At 47.1% G+C, this 25,778-nt stretch overlaps 1 protein-coding gene across 1 annotated transcript; it reads left to right on the top strand.

Annotated features, from left to right (window-relative positions):
* The first annotated feature begins 801 nt into the window (after nt 1-801).
* PAGR1 (PAXIP1 associated glutamate rich protein 1) lies at nt 802-17,243 on the top strand. Its single transcript, XM_038763297.1, has 3 exons — nt 802-1,563; nt 5,113-5,195; nt 16,798-17,243. Exons 1-3 carry the CDS (start codon nt 1,103-1,105, stop codon nt 16,998-17,000), a joined length of 747 nt encoding a protein of 248 aa, XP_038619225.1. The 5' UTR covers nt 802-1,102; the 3' UTR covers nt 17,001-17,243.
* The last annotated feature ends 8,535 nt before the right edge of the window (nt 17,244-25,778 follow it).

Here is a 25,778-nt window from a genome sequence, read left to right as displayed (position 1 = left end):
AATAAGTGCCATCATTATTATTATTATTCTCTGGGCCTCAGTTCCCTCATCTGCAAAATGGAGATGAAGACTGTGAGCCCCCCCATGGGACAACCTGATCACCTTGTAACCCCCCCCACCAGCGCTTAGAACAGAGCTTGGCACATAGTAAGCGCTTAATAAATGCCATCATTACTATTATTATTCTCTGGGCCTCAGTTCCCTCATCTGTAAAATGGAGATGAAGACTGCGAGCCTCCCCGTGGGACAACCTGATCACCCTGTAACCCCTGCAGCGCTTAGAACAGTGCTTGGCACATAGTAAGCGCTTAATAAATGCCATCATTATTATTATTATTCCCTGGGCCTCAGTTCCCTCATCTGCAAAATGGAGATGAAGACTGCGAGCCCCCCCATGGGGCAACCTGATCCCCCTGTAACCCCTGCAGCGCTTAGAACAGTGCTTGGCACATAGTAAGCGCTTAATAAATGCCATTATTATTATTATTACTATCTTTCCCTGCGATCCTCCCTCTCCTCACCCCGCCGCCTCAGGAAGGGAAGAGGGAGGGAGAGGCGGGAAACAGGCCGCCTTTATGACGCGCTGCAGCCTGACGGCGCATGCGCGGCATCGGTCGCCATCTTAACTCCTGGCCAAAAAAAAACTACCCCACGCTTTGTTCCTTCGAGGACGTCCATCTTTGTCCCGGATCCGCTTCCCTTCGCCACTCGGTGTGCGCATGCGTCAAGGCTCGGCGCGCTCGCGGAGGCCGCGGCCCCGGGGTGTTGCGCGTGCGCGCGGGGGGCCTAGGGCCCGCCTGAGGGGAGGATGAGGCGCGGGAGGATGGGCAGGCCATGAAGGCGGTGTGAAGGGGCAGGGGGTCCAGCCTCACTTTCCCCGACCTTGTCCTGAGGAGACTGCTGACCCGCCATCCCTTCCTCGGTCACCCTCCAGGCCACCTGACCCCCCCTGACCCGTGGCCTCCAAAATGGGGGTCGCCCCCCTCACCAGCTAGGCCGCCTGCCATGTAGGTCAATCAATCAATGGTATTTATTGAGCTCTTACCGTGTGCAGAGCACTGGACTAAGCGCTTGGGAGGTGCAAGTCGCCCAACCCAACGGCATGGAGACCCCAGCCCCGGGGGCCGAGGATGGGGAGGTGACCTCGGGCCTGAAGGCCTTGGCCGTGGAGGATCCCATAGGCCTTTGCGCCCCGGTCTTGCCAACCCTCAAGGATGGCGGGGGCAAGCAGGACCAAGGGGAAGGGGCTGTGGGGGAGAGTCACGAAGAGGAGGAGGAGATTCAGGGGCAACCAGCAAGTGGAGAAGAGGAGGAGGAAGAGGAGGAAGAGGTGGAGGATTGGTGCGTGGCCTGCAGCGATGAGGAGCTGGAGCCGCCCCAGGCTGGGGAGGCCTGGATGCCACCCCCGGCCGACATCCGCCGGCTCTATGAGCTCCTGGCCAGCCATGGCACCCTGGCACTGCAGGCCGAGATCCTCCCCCGACGCGTCCCCACCCCCGAACCCCCCAGTGAGGAGGACAAGTCCGATGAGGAGCCCGAAGCTGAGGAAGAGGAAGAGGAGAAGTGAGTGCCTCACCGGGCCTCGCCCTCCCCCCGCACATCATCATCATCATCATCAATCGTATTTATTGAGCGCTTACTATGTGCAGAGCACTGTACTAAGCGCTTGGGAAGTACAAATTGGCAACATATAGAGACAGTCCCTACCCAACAGTGGGCTCACAGTCTAAAAGACATCATCATCATAAGAATGGCATTTGTTAATAATAATAATGACGATGGCATCTGTTAAGCGCTTACTATGTGCAAAGCACTGTTCTGAGCGCTGGAGCGTGGCTCGGTGGACAAGAGCACGGGCTTTAGAGTCAGAGGTCGTGGGTTCAAATCCCGGCTCCGCCAATTGTCAGCTGTGTGACTTTGGGCGAGTCACTTCACTTCTCTGGGCCTCAGTTCCCTCATCTGGAAAATGGGGATTAAGACTGTGAGCCCCCCACCATGGGGCAACCTGATCACCTTGTATCCCCCCCAACGCTTAGAACAGTGCTTTGCAAATCAATCAATCAATCAATCAGTCGTATTTATTGAGCGCTTACTATGTGCAGAGCACTGTACTAAGCGCTTGGGAAGTACAAATTGGCAACACATAGAGACAGTCCCTACCCAACAGTGGGCTCACAGTCTAAAAATAGTAGTAAGCGCTTAACAAATGCCATTATTATTATTATTATACAAGGTGATCAGGTTGTCCCACTGGGGGCTCACAGTCTTAATCCCCATTTTACAGATGAGGGAACTGAGGCCCAGAGAATAATAATAATAATAATGATGATAGCATTATTAAGCGCTTATGATGTGCAAAGCACTGTTCTAAGCGCTGGGGAGATACAAGGTGATCAGGTTGCCCCACGGGGCGCTCACAGTCTTAATCCCCATTTTATAGATGAGGGAACTGAGGCCTAGAGAATAATAATAATAATGATAGCATTTATTAAGTGCTTACTATGTGCAAAGCACTGTTCTAAGCACTGGGAAGATACAAGGTGATCAGGTTGTCCCAGGGGGGCTCACAGTCTTAATCCCCATTTTACAGATGAGGGAACTGAGGCCCAGAGAATAATAATAATAATGATAGCATTTATTAAGTGCTTACTATGTGCAAAGCACTGTTCTAAGTGCTGGGGAGATACAAGGTGATCAGGTTGTCCCAGGGGAGCTCACAGTCTTAATCCCCATTTTACAGATGAGGGAACTGAGGCCCAGAGAATAATAATAATAGTGATAGCATTTATTAAGCGCTTACTATGTGCAAAGCACTGTTCTAAGCGCTGGGGGGTTACAAGGTGATCAGGTTGTCCCACGGGGGGCTCACAGTCTGGATCCCCATTTTACAGATGAGGGAACTGAGGCCCAGAGAAGTTAAGTGACTTGCCCAAAGTCACACAGCTGACAGTTGGCAGAGCCGGGATTTGAACCCACGACCTCTGACTCCAAAGCCCGGGCTCTTTCCACTGAGCCACGCTGCTTCTCAGTGACTTGCCCAAAGTCACACAGCTGACAAATGGCGGAGCTGGGATTTGAACCCATGACCTCTGACTCCAAAGCCCGGGCTCTTTCTTTTAGATTGTGAGCCCACTGTTGGGTAGGGACTGTCTCTATATGTTGCCAACTTGTACTTCCCAAGCGCTTAGTACAGTGCTCTGCACACAGTAAGCACTCAATAAAAATGATTGATTGATTTCCACTGAGCCACGCTGCTTCCTATGTGCAAAGCACTGTTCTAAGCACTGGAGAGGTTGCAGAGTGATCAGGTGGGCCCACGGGGGGCTCACTGTTTTAATCAGCCTGGCTCGGTGGAAAGTGCATGGGCTTTGGAGTCAGAGGTCATGGGTTCAAATCAATCATTCAATCGTATTTATTGAGCGCTTACTGTGTGCAGAGCACTGTACTAAGCGCTTGGGAAGTACAAGTTGGCAACATATAGAGACGGTCCCTACCCAAACAGTGGGCTCACAGGCTAGAAAGTGGGCTTACAGTCTAGAATCCCGGCTCTGCCAATTGTCAGCTGTGTGACTTTGGGCATGTCACTTCACTTCTTCGTGCCTCAGTTCCCTCATCTGTAAAATGGGGATTAAGACTGTGAGCCCCACGTGGGACAACCTGATCACCTTCTACCCTCCCCAGCGCTTAGAACGGTGCTTTGCACTTAGTAAGCGCTTAACAAATGCCATTATTATTATTAATCCCCATTTTACAGATGAGGGAACTGAGGCCCAGAGAAGTGAAGTGACTCGCCCAAAGTCACACAGCTCACAATTGGCAGAGCCGGCATTTGAACCCATGACCTCTGACTCTTTCCACCGAGCCATGCGCATCCGCCAAGCTAGCTCTCTTCCTCCCTTTCAAAGCCCTACTGAGAGCTCACCTCCTCCAGGAGGCCTTCCTACACTGAGCCCTCTCCTTCCTCTCCCCCTCTCCATCCCCCCAGCCTTACCTCCTTCCCCTCCCCACAGCACCTGTATATATGTATATATGCTTGTACAGATTTATTACTCTATTTAACTTGTACATATTTATTCTATTTATTTTATTTGGTTTATATGTTTTGTTTTGTTGTCTGTCTCCCCCTTCTAGACTGTGAGCCCGCTGTTGGGTAGGGACCGTCTTTATATGTTCATTCATTTATTCATTCCATCGTATTTATTGAGCGCTTACTGTGTGCAGAGCACTGGACTAAGCACTTGGGAAGTGCAAGTTGGCAACATTGTTGCATATTTACACATGTACATATTTACTATTCTGTTTATTTTGTTAATTGTATTGTTTTGTTGTCTGTCTCCCCCTTCTAGACTGTGAGCCCGCTGTTGGGTAGGGACCGGCTCTATATGTTGCCAACTTGTCCTTCCCAAGCGCTTAGTCCAGTGCTCTGCACACAGTAAGCACTCAATAAATACGATTGAATGAGTGGGGGGGCCGAGAGGGAAGGGAAGGCAGAGGACGTGGTGGGGTTCACCCCCGGCCCAGACTTGAGGCCCCATTCATTCATTCAGTCAGAGTTAATTCATCCATTCATTCATTCAGAGAAGCAGCATGGCTCAGTGGAAAGAGCCCGGGCTTTGGAGTCAGAGGTCATGGGTTCAAATCCCGGCTCTGCCAACTGTCAGCCGTGTGACTGGGCAAGTCACTTAACTTCTCCGGGCCTCTGTTCCCTCATCTGTAAAATGGGGATTAAGACTGTGAGCCCCCCGTGGGACAACCTGATCACCTTGTAACCTCCCCTGCGCTTAGAACAGGGCTTTGCACATAGTAAGCGCTTAATAAATGCCATTATTATTATTTAATTAAGTGACTTGGTCACGCAGCAGATATGTGGCGAAGCTGAGACTAGAACCCAGGTCCTTCCGACTGCTAGGCCCCGTGCCCTCTCCGCTAACCCTCGCTTGGTGTTTGTCTCTCCCCCTTTTAGACTGTGAGCCCACTGTTGGGTAGGGACTGTATCTATATGTTGCCAACTTGTACTTCCCAAGCGCTTAGTACAGTGCTCTGCACAAAGTAAGCGCTCAGTAAATACGATTGATTGATTGATTGATTGATTGTCTTCCATCTCTTCCCCAGGCCCCACATCCCCACGGAGTTTGACTTCGACGATGAGCCGATGACGCCCAAGACGGCCCTGATCGACAGAAGGCGCAACCCAGGTATGGAGAGGAGGGAAGGGGAGAGTGGTTGGGCATCATCATCATCATCAATCGTATTTATTGAGCGCTTACTGTGTGCAGAGCACTGTACTAAGCGCTTGGGAAGTACAAATTGGCAACATATAGAGACAGTCCCTACCCAACAGTGGGCTCACAGTCTAAAAGGGGGAGACAAAACCAAACATACTACAAAATAAAATAGAATAGATATGTACAAGTAATGGTTAGCACCAGTTCCATTCCCCTTCTTTACGGACTCATACTTCTTCTCGTCACTAAGGTAATGGGTGGATGTCGTGGCTCAGTGGAAAGAGCCCGGGCTTTGGAGTCAGAGGTCATGGGTTCAAATCCCGGCCCCGCCAATTGTCAGCTGGGTGACTCTGGGCAAGTCACTTCACTTCTCTGTGCCTCAGTGACATCATCTGTTAAATGGGGATGAAGACTGTGAGCCCCACGTGGGACAACCTGATCACCTGCACCTGTATATATGTATATATGTTTGTACATATTTATTACTCTATTTTACTTGTACATATCCTATTTATTTTATTTTGTTAGTATGTTTGGTTTTGTTCTCTGTCTCCCCTGTTTAGACTGTGAGCCCACTGTTGGGTAGGGACTGTCTCTATATGTTGCCAACTTGGACTTCCCAAGCGCTTAGTACAGTGCTCTGCACACAGTAAGCGCTCAATAAATGCGATTGATGATGATGATGATCACCTTGTATCCCCCCAGTGCTTAGAACAGTGCTCTGCACATAGTAAGCGCTTAACAAATACCATCATCATCATGATGTCTCACTTCCACCTCAAACGGTGCTCATCTCCCCACCCAAACCGTCACCTCCTCCTTCTTGTGGATCTGTTCATTCATTCATTCATTCATTCAATCGTATTTATTGAGCGCTTACTGCGTGCAGAGCACTGTACTAAGCGCTTGGGATAATAATAATAATAATGGCATTTGTTAAGCGCTTACTGTTCTAAGCGCTGGGATGTACAAGTTAGCAACATCTAGAGACGGTCCCTACCCAACAGCGGGCTCACAGTCTAGAAGGGGGAGACAGAGAACAAAAGAAAACATATTAACAAAATAAAATAATTAGAATAAATATGTACAAATAAAATAGAGTAATAAATCCGTACAAACATATATACAGGTGCTGTGGGGAGGGGAAGGAGGTAAGGTTGGGGGGGATGGGGAGGGGGGAGGAGAGGAAAGAGGGGGCTCAGTCTGGGTGTTCCAGTTGGTGCAGTCCATGTTTTGAGGGTTTTCCCAGACAGTTTTATAAAAAGAAACAAATGCCCCGGAATTTTAAGGCGCTTAGGGTCTAATGGGGGAGACAGGCAGAAAACCATCTGCCTGGGTAGAGCGAGCGAGCGTTTTGCGTTTCCCGCCGCAGATGTCATCATCATCATCAATCGTATTTATTGAGCGCTTACTATGTGCAGAGCACTGGACTAAGCGCTTGGGAAGTACAAATTGGCAACATCTAGAGACAGTCCCTACCCAACAGTGGGCTCACAGTCTAAAAGGGGGAGACAGAGAACAAAACCAAAGATACTAACAAAATAAAATAAATAGAATAGACATGTACAAATAAATTAAATAAATAAATAAATAGAGTAAAAAAATACGTACAAACATATATACATATATACAGGTGCTGTGGGGAAGGGAGGGAGGTAAGATGGGGGGATGGAGAGGGGGACGAGGGGGAGACCGTCGGGACCGTCCTGGCTCACTTGGCTGGGTTACCTTGCCCCGACTAAATAAACTGACCGCTAGCCCAAGTGGGCACGAGCTTGCTTAGTTTAGGTGCCTCAGCACCGCGGGGTTGGCAGTGTGGACGTCCCAGCCTGCCGGGGAGCTTGAATCCCACCCGCCCCTGCCCTTCCCTCCCACTGTCACCAAGAAAGAAGGAAAATGTCCCGAGCTTGTGTCCCCGCCGCACTAAGATCTGGTCAGCCGCCCCGTCACCATTCTCTGCCCTCCTGTCCTCCTCTTCAGCTCTTTTCTCATTTGCTGCCAACTTATACTTCCCAAGCGCTTAGTACAGTGCTCTGTACACAGTAAGCGCTCAATAAATACGATTGATTGATTGATTTGCTGACAAACATCCAAACTGTCACCAAGCATTGCCGACTTTTCCTCAATAATAATAATTGTGGTCTAATAATAATAATGACATTTAGTAAGCACTTACTATGTGCAAAGCACTGTTCTAAGCACGGGGGAGGTTATAAGGCGATCGGGTTGTCCCACGGGGGGCTCACAGTCTTAATCCTCATTTTATAGATGAGATCACAGAGGCACAGAGAAGTTAAGTGACTTGCCCAAAGTCACACAGCTGACAACTGGTGGAGCTGGGATTTGAACCCAAAGCCCTAGCTCTTTCCACTGAGCCATGCTGCTTCAGTGCTTACTGTGTGCCAGGCACTGTAATAATAATAATAATAATAATGATGATGGCATTTGTTCAGCGCTTACTATGTGCAAAGCACTGTTCTAAGCTCTGGGGGAGATACAAGGTGATCAGGTTGTCCCATGAGGGGCTCACAGCCTTCATCCCCATTTTACAGATGAGGTAACTGAGGCCCAGAGAAGTGAAGTGACTTGCCCAAAGTCACCCAGCTGACAAGTGGCGGAGGCGGGATTAGAACCCATGACCTCTGGCTCCCAAGCCCGGGCTCTTTCCACTGAGCCACGCTGCTTCTCTGTACTAGGTGCTGGGGTGGATATAAGCAAAAGATGATGATGATGGTATTTGTTAAGCACTTACTATGTGCCGTGCAATCAATCAATCAGTCAATCAATCGTATTTATTGAGCGCTTACTGTGTGCAGAGCACTGGACTAAGCGCTTGGGAAGTACAAGTTGGCAACATCTAGAGACGGTCCCTACCCAACAGTGGGCTCACAGTGGGGAGAGACAAGGTAATCAGTTTGTCCCACGTGGGGTTTACAGTCTTAATCCCCATTTTCCAGATGAGGGAACTGAGGCACAGGGAAGTGAAGTGACTTGCCCAAAATCACACAGCTAACTCGTGGCGGAGCCGGAATTAGAACCCAAGCCCTCTGACTCCCAAGCCCGTGCTCTTTCCACTGAGCCAAGCTACTGTGTCCAAATCGGCTGGACACAGCTCCTCTCCCACACGAGGCTCCCGATATCAATCTCCATTTTACAGATGAGGTAACTGAGGCCCAGAGAAGTGAAGCAACTTCCCCAAAGCCACACAGTAGACAAGTGGCGGAGCCGGGATTAGAACCCGTGATCTTCTGACTCACTCCCAGGCCTGGAGTCACCCACTACACCCAATATAAGAATAATAATAATAATAATGGCGGCATTTGTTAAGTGCTTACTATGTGCGAAGCACTGTTCTAAACACTGGGGTGGATACAAGTCGATCAGGTTGTCCCACTTGGGGCTCACAGTCTTAATCCCCATTTTACCGATGAGGTAACTGAGGCACAGAGAAGTGAAGTGATTTGCCCAAAGTCACACAGCTGACAAGCGGCGGAGCCGGGATTAGAACCCGTGATCTTCTGACTCACTCCCGGGCCTGGAGTCACCCACTACACCCAATATAATAATAATAATAATAATAATAATAATAATGGCATTTGTTAAGTGCTTACTATGTGCGAAGCACCGTTCTAAACACTGGGGTGGATACAAGTCGATCAGGTTGTCCCACTTGGGGCTCACAGTCTTAATCCCCATTTTACCGATGAGGTAACAGGCACAGAGAAGTGAAGTGATTTGCCCAAAGTCACACAGCTGACAAGCGGCGGAGCCGGGATTAGAACCCGTGATCTTCTGACTCACTCCCAGGCCTGGAGTCACCCACTACACCCAATATGATAATAATAATAATAATAATAGTAATAATGATGGCATTTGTTAAGCGCTTACTATGTGCGAAGCACCGTTCTAAACACTGGGGTGGATACAAGTCGATCAGGTTGTCCCACTTGGGGCTCACAGTCTTAATCCCCATTTTACCAATGAGGTAACTGAGGCACGGAGAAGTGAAGCGATTTGCCCAAAGTCACACAGCCGACAGGCGGCGGAGTCGGGATTAGAACCCATGACCCCCGACTCCCAAGCCCGGGCTCTTTCCACTGGACCACACTGCTTCCATCTCATCCTCCTCTCCAAAGCACAGAGCATCATCAATCGTATTTATTGAGCGCTTACTGTGTGCAGAGCACTGTACTAAGCGCTTGGGAAGTACAAATTGGCAACATATAGAGTCCCTACCCAACAGTGGGCTCACAGTCTAAAAGGGGGAGACAAAACCAAACATACTAATAAATAAAATAAATAAGCCCTTGGGAGAGTATAATATACCAGTAAACAGACACACCCACAATGAGTTTACAATTTAGAGGCAATTGCCTTTTTGCTGCCTCCAGTCCAGGCAAGAATCGTCAGCTTTAAATGGGCAGGGACTGTGTCTACCAACCTTATCGTGCTCTCCCAAGCGTGTAGTAGTCCAGTTCTCTGCGCGCAGGAAGCGCTCAGTAAATACCTTTAAGTAGATGTTCACCTGACTATGTCACTTCACAAAGAAGCCTGCTTTAGACGCCCAGAAAATTCAGACTTCCGACTAAGCCAAAAAGGCCTCCAACAACTGATTCCGTCCCTTTATTTCCCACTGCATCCTTTTTTTTTAAAAGGCATTTATTAAGCACGTACTATGTGATGATGATGGCACTTATTAAGCGCTTACTATGTGCCAAGCACCATTCTAAGCGCTGGGGAGGTTACAAGGTGATCAGGCTGTCCCACGCGGGGCTCACAGTCTTAATCCCCATTTTACGGATGAGGGAACTGAGGCCCAGAGACGTTAAGTGACTCGCCCAAAGTCACCCAGCTGACGCGTGGCGGAGCCGGGATTTGAACCCACGACCTCTGACTCGAAAGCCCGGGCTCTTTTCTTACTTGCACATATCTATTCTATTTTGTAGTATGTTTGGTTTTGTCTCCCCCTTCTAGACTGTGAGCCCACTGTTGGGTAGGGACTGTCTCTATATGTTGCCACTTTGTACTTCCCAAGCGCTTAGTACAGTGCTCTGCACATAGTAAGCGCTCTATAAATGCGATTGATGATGATGATGATGATGAGAGTATAATATACCAGTAAACAGACACACCCACAATGAGTTTACAATTTAGAGGCAAGTGCCTTTTTGCTGCCTCCAGTCCAGGCAAGAATCGACAGCTTTAAATGGGCAGGGACTGTGTCTACCAACCTTATCGTGCTCTCCCAAGCGTGTAGTAGTCCAGTTCTCCGCGTGCAGGAAGCGCTCAGTAAATACCTTTAAGTAGATGTTCATCTGACTATGTCACTTCACAAAGAAGCCTGCTTTAGACGCCCAGAAAATTCCGACTTCCGACCGAGCTGAAAAGGCCTCCGACAACTGATTCCGTCCCTTTATTTCCTACTGCATCCTTTTTTTTTTTTAAAGGCATTTATTAAGCGCGTACTATGTGATGATGATGGCACTTATTAAGCGCTTACTATGTGCCAAGCACCGTTCTAAGCGCTGGGGAGGTTACAAGGTGATCAGGCTGTCCCACGCGGGGCTCACAGTCTTAATCCCCATTTTACGGATGAGGGAACTGAGGCCCAGAGACGTTAAGTGACTCGCCCAAAGTCACCCAGCTGACGCGTGGCGGAGCCGGGATTTGAACCCATGACCTCTGACTCCAAAGCCCGGGCTCTTTTCTTACTTGTACATATCTATTCTATTCTATTTTGTAGTATGTTTGGTTTTGTCTCCCCCTTCTAGACTGTGAGCCCACTGTTGGGTAGGGACTGTCTCTATATGTTGCCACTTTGTACTTCCCAAGCGCTTAGTACAGTGCTCTGCACATAGTAAGCGCTCTATAAATACGATTAATGATGACGATGATGAGAGTATAATATACCAGTAAACAGACACACCCACAATGAGTTTACAATCTAGAGGCAAGTGCCTTTTTGCTGCCTCCAGTCCAGGCAAGAATCAACAGCTTTAAATGGGCAGGGACTGTATCTACCAACCTTATCGTGCTCTCCCAAGCGTGTAGTAGTCCAGTTCTCTGCGCGCAGGAAGCGCTCAGTAAATACCTTTAAGTAGATGTTCATCTGACTATGTCACTTCATGAAGAAGCCTGCTTTAGACACCCAGAAAATTCCGACTTCCGACTAAGCCAAAAAGGCCTCCGACAACTGATTCCGTCCCTTTATTTCCCACTGCATCCTTTTTTTTTAAAAGGCATTTATTAAGCACGTACTATGTGATGATGATGGCACTTATTAAGCGCTTACTATATGCCAAGCACCGTTCTAAGCACTGGGGAGGTTACAAGGTGATCAGGCTGTCCCACGCGGGGCTCACAGTCTTAATCCCCATTTTACGGATGAGGGAACTGAGGCCCAGAGACGTTAAGTGACTTGCCCAAAGTCACCCAGCTGACGCGTGGCGGAGCCGGGATTTGAACCCACGACCTCTGACTCCAAAGCCCGGGCTCTTTTCTTACTTGTACATATCTATTCTATTCTATTTTGTAGTATGTTTGGTTTTGTCTCCCCCTTCTAGACTGTGAGCCCACTGTTGGGTAGGGACTGTCTCTATATGTTGCCACTTTGTACTTCCCAAGCGCTTAGTACAGTGCTCTGCACATAGTAAGCGCTCTATAAATACGATTGATGATGATGATGATGAGAGTATAATATACCAGTAAACAGACACACCCACAAAGAGTTTACAATTTAGAGGCAAGTGCCTTTTTGCTGCCTCCAGTCCAGGCAAGAATCGTCAGCTTTAAATGGGCAGGGACTGTGTCTACCAACCTTATCGTGCTCTCCCAAGCGTGTAGTAGTCCAGTTCTCTGCGCGCAGGAAGCGCTCAGTAAATACCTTTAAGTAGATGTTCATCTGACTATGTCACTTCACAAAGAAGCCTGCTTTAGACGCCCAGAAAATTCAGACTTCCGACTAAGCCAAAAAGGCCTCCAACAACTGATTCCGTCCCTTTATTTCCCACTGCATCCTTTTTTTTTAAAAGGCATTTATTAAGCACGTACTATGTGATGATGATGGCACTTATTAAGCGCTTACTATGTGCCAAGCACCATTCTAAGCGCTGGGGAGGTTACAAGGTGATCAGGCTGTCCCTCGCGGGGCTCACAGTCTTAATCCCCATTTTACGGATGAGGGAACTGAGGCCCAGAGACGTTAAGTGACTTGCCCAAAGTCACCCAGCTGACGCGTGGCGGAGCCGGGATTTGAACCCATGACCTCTGACTCCAAAGCCCGGGCTCTTTTCTTACTTGTACATATCTATTCTATTCTATTTTGTAGTATGTTTGGTTTTGTCTCCCCCTTCTAGACTGTGAGCCCACTGTTGGGTAGGGACTGTCTCTATATGTTGCCACTTTGTACTTCCCAAGCGCTTAGTACAGTGCTCTGCACATAGTAAGCGCTCTATAAATACGATTAATGATGACGATGATGAGAGTATAATATACCAGTAAACAGACACACCCACAATGAGTTTACAATCTAGAGGCAAGTGCCTTTTTGCTGCCTCCAGTCCAGGCAAGAATCAACAGCTTTAAATGGGCAGGGACTGTATCTACCAACCTTATCGTGCTCTCCCAAGCGTGTAGTAGTCCAGTTCTCTGCGCGCAGGAAGCGCTCAGTAAATACCTTTAAGTAGATGTTCATCTGACTATGTCACTTCATGAAGAAGCCTGCTTTAGACGCCCAGAAAATTCCGACTTCCGACCGAGCTGAAAAGGCCTCCGACAACTGATTCCGTCCCTTTATTTCCTACTGCATCCTTTTTTTTTTAAAAGGCATTTATTAAGCACGTACTATGTGATGATGATGGCACTTATCAAGCACTTACTATGTGCCAAGCACCGTTCTAAGCGCTGGGGAGGTTACAAGGTGATCAGGCTGTCCCACGCGGGGCTCACAGTCTTAATCCCCATTTTACGGATGAGGGAACTGAGGCCCAGAAACGTTAAGTGACTTGCCCAAAGTCACCCAGCTGATGCGTGGCGGAGCCGGGATTTGAACCCATGACCTCTGACTCCGAAGCCCGGGCTCTTTTCACTGAGCCACGCTGCTTCTCATCCTTGTGCTCGCCTCCCTTGTCATCATCATCATCATCATCATCAATCGTGTTTATTGAGCGCTTACTATGTGCAGAGCACTGTACTAAGCGCTTGGGAAGTACAAATTGGCAACATACAGAGACAGTCCCTACCCAACAGTGGGCTCACAGTCTAAACAGTCGAACGGTCTCTCAAACCCCGGACTCCTTCTTCGGAGCCGTGTACTTCCCAAGCGCTTAGTACAGTGCGCTGCACACCGTAGGCGCTCAATAAATACGATTGATTGATTGGAGATTGCAGATCATCTCACTGATTGAGTCACTCTCGCCCTCCTTAAGCACAGGGATGTTTCTATCAATCACTTAAGTGTAATTAACCCTGCCGTCGGTCCAGAGGGAACAGCAGGGGCCTGGAAATAGTAATAATAATAATTATGATAGTTGTTAAGCGCTTACTGTGTGCCAAGCACTGGGGTGGCTACAAGCTAATAATAATAATAATAATAATGGCATTTATTAAGCGCTTACTATGTGCAAAGCACTGTTCTAATCAGCTTGGACGCCGTCCCTGTCCCACGTGAGGCTCACAGTCTCGATCCCCATTTTACAGATGAGGTAACCGAGGCACAGAGAAGTGACGGGGCTCGCCCGAGGTCACACAGCAGACAAGTGGCAGAGGTGGGATTAGAACCCAAGCCCGTGGTCTATCCTGCTTCCAGTCAGGAGCCCTGGGGCCCTGCCTTCGGTGGGGAAGGCGTCTGACCCCAGACCCACCTGTGGCAGTCGGCGAGATGCCCGGGCCCCGCGGGCATCGTGAAAATAGCCGGCTGACACGGGCAGCGCCGACTGGAGACAAGCCTGGGCCTACCCCGTGCTGCGGCACACTCTGTCCTGCATGGGAAACATCATAATAATAATAATCAAAATAGCATTTATTAAGCGCTTACTATGTGCAAAGCACTGTTCTAAGCGCTGGGGAGGTTACACGGTGAGCAGGTTGTCCCACGGGGGGGCTCGCAGTCTTCATCCCCATTTTACAGACGAGATAACTGAGGCGCAGAGAAGTCAAGTGACTTGCCCAAAGACACACAGCTGACAAGTGGGGGAGCCGGGATTGGAACCCACGACCTCTGACTCCAAAGCCCGGGCTCTTTCCGCCGGGCCACGCTGCTTCTCCAGACATGTCTGCTCACCCCGCCGCTGTCTTCAACCGCGTTTATTTGAGTGTTTACTAGATGTCGACCACTGTACTAAGCACTTGGGAGAGTAGAATACAGCATCATCATCATCAATCGTATTTATTGAGCGCTTACTATGTGCAGAGCACCGGACTAAGCGCTTGGGAAGTACAAATTGGCAACATCTAGAGACGGTCCCTGCCCAACAGTGGGCTCACAGTCTAAAAGGGGGAGACAGAGAACAAAACCAAACATACTAACAAAATAAAATAAATAGAATAGATAATACAGCAGAGTTGATGGACACATTCCCTACCCATAAAGACCTTTCTTGTTCTTTAAATTGTGTTTGCTAAGCACTTACTGTGGGCCACGCACTGCTCTGAGCACTGGGGTAGCTACAAGATGATCAGGCTGGACGTTATCCATGCCCCACATGGGGCTCACAGTCTTACTCGCCGTTCTCCAGGTCCAACGAAGTAACTAGTCCAATTTTCCAGTTTGGTAAATGTAATTATGGAAGTGCTGGAGGTAGCTGATGTGACTTGGGTTGCTGGGAATTCATTAGGGAGGGTTGGGGGGGCTTTCAAGAGAGCTGTGATTCCGGGGAGGGCGGCGGGGACCTGCGGGGTTTGGGGACGGAGGGAGTCGCCAGCAGTCTCCTCCCCGTACCTCATTCTCGCCCGTCCCGCCATCGACCCCCGGCCCACGTCCTCCCCCGGGCCCGGAATGGCCTCCCTCTGCCCATCCGCCAAGCTAAGCTCTCTTCCTCCCTTCAAGGCCCTACTGAGAGCTCACCTCCTCCAGGAGGCCTTCCCAGACTGAGCCCCTTCCTTCCTCTCCCCCTCGTCCCCCTCTCCATCCCCCCCATCTTACCTCCTTCCCTTCCCCACAGCACCTGTATATATGTATATATGTTTGTACATATTTATTACTCTATTTATTTTACCCGTACATATCTGTTCTATTTATTTTATTTTGTCGGTATGTTTGGTTTTGTTCTCTGTCTCCCCTTCCTAGACTGTGAGCCCACTGTTGGGTAGGGACTGTCTCTAGATGTTGCCAATTTGTCCTTCCCAAGCGCTTAGTACAGTGCTCTGCACATAGTAAGCGCTCTATAAATACGATTGATGATGATGATGATGATGTTGGTACATATTTATTACTCTATTTATTTATTTTACTTGTACATGTCTATTCTGTTTTATTTTGTAGTATGTTTGGTTTTGTCTCCCCCTCCTAGACTGTGAGCCCACTGTTGGGTAGGGACTGTCTCTAGATGTTGCCAATTTGTCCTTCCCAAGCGCTTAGTACAGTGCTCTGCACATAGTAAGCGCTCTATAAATACGATTGATGATGATGATGATGTTGGTACATATTTATTACACTATTTATTTATCTTGTACATATCTATTCTATTCTATTTTGTAGTATGTTTGGTTTTGTCTCCCCCTTCTAGACTGTGAGCCCACTGTTGGGTAGGGACTGTCTCTATATGTTGCCACTTTGTACTTCCCAAGTGCTTAGTACAGTGCTCTGCACATAGTAAGTGCTCTATAAATACGATTGATGATGATGATGATGTTGGTACATATTTATTACTCTATTTATTTTACTTGTACATATCTATTCTAGTCTATTTTGTAGTATGTTTGGTTTTGTCTCCCCCTTCTAGGCTGTGAGCCCACTGTTGGGTAGGGACTGTCTCTATATGTTGCCAACTGGTACTTCCCAAGCGCTTGGTACAGTGCTGTGCACACAGTAAGCGCTCAATAAATGCGATCGATGATGATGATGAGTTGAAAGCGATGCACAAAAGTCAGGGCGGGGGCCTTAGTCTTCCCCGCGCTCCCCAGAGGCCTCCTCTTCAGAGCCAGGAGAGGCTCAGTCTTAAATTTAGCTACTGCCTCTTCCTTTCTCAGAGCCAAACCATCTCATTCTGGGTGGCTGGGAGTGCTTTCTCTCTCTCTCTGTCTCTCTCTGTCCCTCTCTGTCTCTGTCTCTCTCTCTCTCTGTCTCTCTCTCTGTCTCTCTGTCTCTGTCTCTCTGTCTGTCTCTCTCTCCATTGATAAGCTCCTTGTGGGAAGGGGACAACTCTGCCCACTCTGTTGTACCGTTCTCTCCCAAGGACTCAAGAAACACCACTGAGTAATTGGGGACCCCAGGGTGAGGTTGAGGACCGCTCCAACCTTCTCCTTTCCCCCGTGCCCAACTTCAAGTGAAACTGGGGCGGGGGGTAAGACCCGAGTGGACGCCCTCCCGTTCACCCGCCCGCTCTCTCCTCTTTCGCCCCTCCGGTTCTTCCAGGCAGCTCGGCCCGGAGTCAGAAGCGAGAGGCCCGGCTCGACAAGGTCCTGTCGGACATGAAGCGCCACAAGAAGCTGGAGGAGCAGATTCTGCGGACGGGCCGCGATCTCTTCAGCCTGGAGGCCGAGGAGGAGCCCGCCCGCTCCACCGCCCCGGGCCGAACCCCGGGCGGCGGCCTCTTCCTGCGGCAGCGCAGATACTGACGCGGACTCGGGGGGCCTGGGGTTCGGGGGGGGGGCGGCGGGCCCACCCGAGGGACCCCGCCAGGCGCCCCGCTCTCCCGGTCCCGGCCTCGGGGAGCCGGGGTGGGGGCGGAGAAGGGATGGGAAAGTCGGTGGCTCTCACCGGGAGGCTGCAATGCCACGCTCCCGTTGTTCCCAATCTGCTGTTTGTGTCTGAAATAAAGCTCGGAAGAATCGTCCCTCCACCGAGAGGAGAGGAGAGCGCAAGTCTGAGGTTGAAAAGAGCAGAGCCCCCGTCCTGGGCTTGTTGTCCCTCTGCCACCAGCCCCCCGGGAGGTGATGGTAATAATAATAATCATAATCATGATGGCATTTATTAAGCGCTTACTAGGTGCAAAGCACCGTTCTAAGCGCTGGGGAGGTGACAAGGTGATCAGGTTGTCCCACCGGGGGGCTCACAGTCTTCATCCCCATTTCACAGGTGAGGTAACTGAGGCACAGAGAAGAATAATAATGATGGTGATGGCATTTATTAAGTGCTTACTATGTGCAAAGCACCGTTCTAAGTGCTGGGGAGGTGACAGGGTGATCAGGTTGTCCCACCGGGGGGCTCACAGTCTTCATCCCCATTTCGCAGGTGAGGTAACTGAGGCACAGAGAATGAATAATAATGATGATGATGGCATGTATTAAGCACTTACTATGTGCAAAGCAGCGTTCTAAGCGCTGGGGAGGTGACAAGGTGATCAGGTTGGCCCACGGGGGGCTCACAGTCTTCATCCCCATTTCGCAGGTGAGGTAACGGGCACAGAGAATAATTATAATGACGATGATGGCATTCGTTAAGCGCTTACTATGTGCAAAGCACCGTTCTAAGCGCTGGGGAGGTGACCGGGTGATCAGGTTGGCCCACGGGGGGCTCACAGTCTTCATCCCCGTTTCGCAGGTGAGGTAACAGGCACAGAGAATAATTATAATGATGATGATGGCATTTGTTAAGCGCTTACTATGTGCAAAGCACCGTTCTAAGCGCTGGGGAGGTGACAGGGTGATCAGGTTGGCCCACGGGGGGCTCACAGTCTTCATCCCCGTTTCGCAGGTGAGGTAACAGGCACAGAGAAGAATAATAATGATGATGATGGCATTTATTAAGCGCTTACTATGTGCAAAGCACCGTTCTAAGCGCTGGGGAGGTGACAAGGTGATCAGGTTGGCCCACGGTGGGGGCTCACAGTCTTCATCCCCGTTTCGCAGGTGAGGTAACTGAGGCACAGAGAAGAATAATAATAATGATGATGGCATTTATTAAGCGCTTACTATGTGCAAAGCACCGTTCTAAGCACTGGGGAGGTTAGAAGGTGATCAGGTTGGCCCACGGGGGGCTCACAGTCTTCATCCCCATTTTCCTGATGAGGGGACTGAAGCACAGAGAAGAAGAAGAATAATGATGATGGCATTTATTAAGCGCTTACTATGTGCAAAGCATCATTCTAAGCGCTGGGGAGGTGACAGGGTGATCAGGTTGGCCCACGGGGGGGCTCACAGTCTTCATCCCCATTTTCCAGATGAGGGGACTGAAGCACAGAGAAGTGAAGTGACTTGCCCAAAGTCACACAGCTGACAGTTGGCGGAGCTGGGATTTGAACCCATGACCTCTGACTCCACTGAGCCACGCTGCTTCTCTACCCTGCTTTACTTAATAATTATGGTACTTGTTAAATGCTTACTGTGGCAAACGCTGTTCTAAGCTCCAGCCCCACAGCGCTTATGTACATATCTGTAATTTAATTTTTTGTATCGATGTCTGTCTCCCTCCCTCTAGACTGTAAGCTCATTGTGGGCGGGGAATGGGTCTGTTATTGTTGCACTCTCCCAAGTGCTTAGTACAGTGCTCTGCACATAGTGTTCAATAAATGCGATCGAATGAATGACTACAACAGAGTTGTCATTTCCCCTGCCCATAAGGAGCTTACAGTCTAGTGGGGAAGACAGCCGTTAGTGTAAATTAGAGGTATTAGAAGTATGTACATAAGCGCTGTGGGACTGAGGGCGGGTTGAATATCAAGTGTTTGTGGAGCATTTGAATGTGGTCTGCTTATACTAAGTACTTGGGAGAAACAACAGGAAAAAAAAGGTACATTCCCTGCCCATGATGATGACATTTTTTTATTAAGCGCTTACTATGTGCACAAAGCACTGTTCTAAGCGCCGGGGAGGTTACAAGGTGATCAGGTTGTCCCACCGGGGGCTCGCGGTCTTCATCCCCACTTTGCAGATGAGGGAACTGAGGCCCAGAGAAGTGACTTGCCCAAAGGCACACAGCTGACTGTTGGCGGAGCTGGGATTTGAACCCATGACCTCTGACTCCAAAGCCCGGGCTCTTTCCACTGAGCCACACTGCTTCTCTAAAGAGCTTAACGTGGCTCAGTGGAAAGAGCCCGGGCTTTGGAGTCAGAGGTCATGGGTTCGAATCCCGACTTGGCCACATGTCTGCTGTGTGATCTTGGGCAAGTCACTTAACTTCTTTGGGCCTCAGTTCCCTCATCTGTAAAATGGGGATTAAGACTGTGAGCCCCCCGTGGGACAACCTGATCACCCTGTATCCTCTCTAGCGCTTAGAACAATGCTTTGCACATAGTAAGCGCTTAACAAATGCCAATTATTATTATTATTATTATTATTATTATTATTAAAGGGGTATCCACAAATATCAACAAATGCCACGATTAACAAATACATTTAAATATCACAATTATAACATTTATAATTATACTGCTATATTACTACATAATAAGTGTGGTATTTGTTAAGTGCTTACTAGGTGCCAAGCCCTGCACTAAGTGCTGGAGCAGATTCATTCATTCGATCGTATTTATTGAGCGCTTATGGTGTGCAGAGCACTGTACTAAGCAGATGCATGCTAATCAGTTTGGACAAAATCCCTGGCCCAGCCAGAGCTCACAAGCAGCATAGCTCAGTGGAAAGAGCCCGGGCTTTGGAGTCAGAAGTCATGGGTTCTAATCCCGTCTCCGCCAGTTATCAGCTGTATGACTTTGGGGAAGTCACTTCACTTCTCTGTGCCTCTGTGACCTCATCTGGAAAATGGGGATGAAGACTGTGAGCCCCCTGTGGGACAACCTGATCACCTTGTAACCTCCCCAGCTCTTAGAATGGTGCTTTGCACATAGTAAGCGCTTAATAAATGCCATAAAAAAAAAATAGGAGGAAGGACAGATATTGAATCCCTACTTTACAGATAATAATAATAATAATAATGGCATTTGTTAAGCGCTTACTATGTGCAAAGCACTGTTCTAAGCGCTGGGGAAGTCACAAGGAGATCAGGTTGTCCCACATGGGGCTCACAGTCTTAATGCCCATTTTACAGATGAGGTAACTGAGGCACAGAGAAGTAAAGTGACTTGCCCAAAGTCACACAGCTGACGGTGGAGCTGGGATTCGAACCTATGAACTCTGACTCCAAAGCCCGGGCTCTTTCCACTGAGCCACGCTGCTTCTAATAATGATGGCATTTATTAAACGCTTACTAAGAGAAAAGCACTGTTCTAAGCGCTGGGGAGGTTACAAGGAGATCAAGTTGTCCCTCGGGGGGCTCACAGTCTTAATCCTCATTTTCCAGATGAGGGAACTGAGGCACAGAGAAGCGAAGTGACTTGCCCAACGTCACCCAGCTGACAAGTGGGGGAGGCGGGATTAGAACCCACGACCTCCAACTCCCAACCCCGGGCTCTTTCCACTGAGCCACGCTGCTTCTCTCCTGAAGAAGTTGTGATAATAATAATAATTGTGGTATTTTTTAAGCACTGGGCCAAGCATTGTACTAAACACTGGGGTAGATACAAGATAATAATCAATCAATCAATCGTATTTATTGAGCGCTTACTGTGTGCAGAGCACTGTACTAAGCGCTTGGGAAGCAAAAGTTGGCAACACATTATTATTATTAATAATAATAATGGTATTTGTTAAGTGCTTACTATGTGCCAAGCACTGTTCTATCAGATCCCACCCGGAGTTCTTTTTCTAAGTAGAAAGGGAGCACAGGTAGATGACGAAGCACAAGTTGGCAACACATAGCACATATTATTATTATTAATAATAATAATGGTATTTGAGTGCTTACTATGTGCCAAGCCTGTTCTATCAGATCCCACCTGGAGTTCTTTTTCTAAGTAGAAAGGGAGCACAGGTAGATGATGAAGCACAAGTTGGCAACACATAACACATATTATTATTATTAATAATAATGGTATTTAAGTGCTTACTATGTGCCAAGCACTGTTCTATCAGATCCCACCTGGAGTTCTTTTTCTCAGTAGAAAGGGAGCACAGGTAGATGACGAAGCACAAGTTGTCAACACACAACACATATTATTATTATTAATAATAATAATAATGGTATTTAAGTGCTTACTATGTTCCAAGCACTGTTCTATCAGATCCCACCTGGAGTTCTTTGTCTCAGTAGAAAGGGAGCACAGGTAGATGACGAAGCACAAGTTGGCAACACACAACACATATTATTATTATTAATAATAATAATAATGGTATTTAAGTGCTTACTATGTGCCAAGCACTGTTCTATCAGATCCCACCTGGAGTTCTTTTCTTAAGTTGAAAGGGAGCACAGGTAGATGACGAAGCACAAGTTGGCAACACATAGCACATATTATTATTATTAATGATAATAATAATGGTATTTGTTAAGTGCTTACTATGTGCCAAGCACTGTTCTATCAGATCCCACCTGGAGTTCTTTTTCTAAGTAGAAAGGGAGCACAGGTAGATGATGAAGCACAAGTTGGCAACACATAACACATGTTATTATTAATAATAATGGTATTTGTTAAGTGCTTACTATGTGCCAAGCACTGTTCTGTCAAATCCCACCTGGAGTTCTTTTTCAGAGTTGAAAGTGAGCACAGGTAGATGACGAAGCACAAGTTGGCAACACATAACACATATTATTATTATTATTATTATTAATAATAATGGTATTTGTTAAGTGCTTACTATGTGCCAAGCACTGTTCTATCAGATCCCACCTGGAGTTCTTTTTCAGAGTTGAAAGTGAGCACAGGTAGATGATGAAGCACAAGTTGGCAACACATAACACATGTTATTATTATTATTAATAATAATAATGGTATTTGTTAAGTGCTTACTATGTGCCAAGCACTGTTCTATCAGATCCCACCTGGAGTTCTTTTTCTAAGTTGAAAGGGAGCACAGGTAGATGACGAAGCACAAGTTGGCAACACATAGCACATGTTATTATTAATAATAATAATGGTATTTGTTAAGTGCTTACTATGTGCCAAGCACTGTTCCATCAGATCCCACCTGGAGTTCTTTTTCTAAGTTGAAAGGGAGCACAGGTAGATGATGATGCACAAGTTGGCAACACATAACACATATTATTATTAATAATAATGGTATTTGTTAAGTGCTTACTATGTGCCAAGCACTGTTCCATCAGATCCCACCTGGAGTTCTTTTTCTAAGTAGAAAGGGAGCACAGGTAGATGACGAAGCACAAGTTGGCAACACATAGCACATGTTATTATTAATAATAATAATGGTATTTGTTAAGTGCTTACTATGTGCCAAGCACTGTTCTATCAGATCCCACCTGGAGTTCTTTTTCAGAGTTGAAAGTGAGCACAGGTAGATGACGAAGCACAAGTTGGCAACACATAACACATATTATTATTATTATTAATAATAATAATGGTATTTGTTAAGTGCTTACTATGTGCCAAGCACTGTTCTATCAGATCCCACCTGGAGTTCTTTTTCAGAGTTGAAAGTGAGCACAGGTAGATGATGAAGCACAAGTTGGCAACACATAACAAATGTTATTATTATTATTAATAATAATAATGGTATTTGTTAAGTGCTTACTATGTGCCAAGCACTGTTCTATCAGATCCCACCTGGAGTTCTTTTTCTAAGTTGAAAGGGAGCACAGGTAGATGACGAAGCACAAGTTGGCAACACATAGCACATGTTATTATTAATAATAATAATGGTATTTGTTAAGTGCTTACTATGTGCCAAGCACTGTTCCATCAGATCCCACCTGGAGTTCTTTTTCTAAGTTGAAAGGGAGCACAGGTAGATGATGATGCACAAGTTGGCAACACATAACACGTATTATTATTAATAATAATGGTATTTGTTAAGTGCTTACTATGTGCCAAGCACTGTTCCATCAGATCCCACCTGGAGTTCTTTTTCTAAGTAGAAAGGGAGCACAGGTAGATGACGAAGCACAAGTTGGCAACACATAGCACATGTTATTATTAATAATAATAATGGTATTTGTTAAGTGCTTACTATGTGCCAAGCACTGTTCTATCAGATCCCACCTGGAGTTCTTTTTCAGAGTTGAAAGTGAGCACAGGTAGATGACGAAGCACAAGTTGGCAACACATAACACATATTATTAATAATAATAATAATGGTATTTGTTAAGTGCTTACTATGTGCCAAGCACTGTTCTATCAGATCCCACCTGGAGTTCTTTTCCTAAGTAGAAAGGGAGCACAGGTAGATGATGAAGCACAAGTTGGCAACACATAACACACATTATTATTATTACTACTAATAATAATGGTATTTAAGTGTTTACTATGTGCCAAGCACTGTTCTATCAGATCCCACCTGGAGTTCTTTTTCTAAGTAGAAAGGGAGCACAGGTAGATGATGAAGCACAAGTTGGCAACACACATTATTATTAATAATAATAGTAATAATGGTATTTGTTAAGTGCTTACTATGTGCCAAGCACTGTTCTATCAGATCCCACCTGGAGTTCTTTTTCTAAGTTGAAAGGGAGCACAGGTAGATGATGAAGCACAAGTTGGCAACACATAACACATATTATTATTAATAATAATGGTATTTGTTAAGTGCTTACTATGTGCCAAGCACTGTTCCATCAGATCCCACCTGGAGTTCTTTTTCTAAGTAGAAAGGGAGCACAGGTAGATGACGAAGCACAAGCTGGCAACACATATTATTAATAATAATAATAATAATAATAATAATAATGATGGTATTTGTTAAGTGCCTACTATGTGCCAAGCACTGTTCTATCAGATCCCACCTGGAGTTCTTTTCCTAAGTAGAAAGGGAGCACAGGTAGATGATGAAGCACAAGTTGGCAACACATAACACATATTATTAATATTATAATTACAATCATAATTAAGTATAATAATTAATTATTTAATTATCATTTGTTGATCATTTAATTATTAATTATTTAATTATTAGTAATTAATTATTTAATTATTGATAGTGGTATTAAGTTCTTACTATGTGCCAAGCACTGTTCTATCAGATCCCACCCGGAGTTCTTTTCCTAAGTAGAAAGAGAGCACAGGTAGATGACGGAACGGAGACGCCAAGAAGCCAAGTGACTTGCCCAAGGTAACACAGCAGGCAAGTGATGGAGGGGGGATTAGAACTCAGGTCCTCTGACTTTCAGGGCCGGGCGCTTTCCAGTAGGCCATAATGCTGCCTTGCCCAGGGTCACAGAGTAGTCAAGGGGTGGGGGCAGGTTTAGAACCAAAGTCCTCTGTCTCTTTGGGCCCTTCCCACCAGGATTTTTCCAAGCACCGATTAATTTGAAGAAGGGGGGGCAGGGATAATAATAATAATAATAATAATAATAATAATAATAATGATGATGGCATTTATTAAGCACTTACTATGTGCAGAGCACTGTTCTAAGCGCTGGAGAGGTTACAAGGTGATCGGGTTGTCCCCCGGGGGGCTCGCAGTCTTCACCCCCATTTTACAGAGGAGGGAACTGAGGCCCAGAGAAGTGAAGTGACTCGCCCAAAGTCACACAGCTGACAAGTGGCGGAGCTGGGATTTGGGACCGTCTCCATATGTTGCCAACTTGGACTTCCCAAGCGCTTAGTCCAGTGCTCTGCATGCAGTGAGTGCTCAATAAATTCATTCATTCAATCAGTCGTATTTATTGAGCGCTGACTGTGTGCAGAGCACTGGACTAAGCGTTTGGGAAGGACAAGTTGGCGACATCTAGAGACGGTCCCTACCCAACAGTGGGCTCACAGTCTAGAAGGGAGAGACAGACAACAAAACCAAACATATTAACAAAATAAAATAAATGGAATAGATATGTACAAGTAAAATAAATAAATAAAGTAATAAATACGAACAAACATATATACATATATACAGGTGCTGTGGGGAAGGGAAGGAGGTAAGGCTGGGGGGATGGAGACGGGGAGGAGGGGGAGAGGAAGGAGGGAGGTTAGTCTGGGAAAGCCTCTGAGGTAACTGAGGCCCAGAGAATCAATCAATCAATCGTATTTATTGAGCGCTTACTGTGCAGAGCACTGTACTAAGCGCTTGGCAAGGTCAGAGGTCAGCCAGAGAAGTGAAGTGACTTGCCCAAAGTCACACAGCTGACAAGTGGCGGAGCTGGGATTTGGGACCGTCTCTATATGTTGCCAACTTGGACCTCCCAAGCGCTTAGTCCAGGGCTCTGCACGCAGTGAGTACTCAATAAATTCATTCATTCAATCAATCGTATTTATTGAGCGCTGACTGTGTGCAGAGCACTGGACTAAGCGATTGGGAAGTCCAAGTTGGCGACATCTAGAGACGGTCCCTACCCAACAGCGGGCTCACAGTCTAGAAGGGGGAGACGGACAACAAAACAAAACATGTTAACAAAATAAAATAAATAGAATAGATATGTACAAGTAAAATCAATCAATAAATAGAGTAATAAATCTG

Source organism: Tachyglossus aculeatus, chromosome 21 (assembly GCF_015852505.1).
Source record: "Tachyglossus aculeatus isolate mTacAcu1 chromosome 21, mTacAcu1.pri, whole genome shotgun sequence".
Classification (NCBI taxonomy): domain Eukaryota; kingdom Metazoa; phylum Chordata; class Mammalia; order Monotremata; family Tachyglossidae; genus Tachyglossus; species Tachyglossus aculeatus.
The sequence above is the reverse complement of the archived record's forward strand: the minus strand, read 5'-3'. Positions and strand labels throughout refer to the sequence as shown.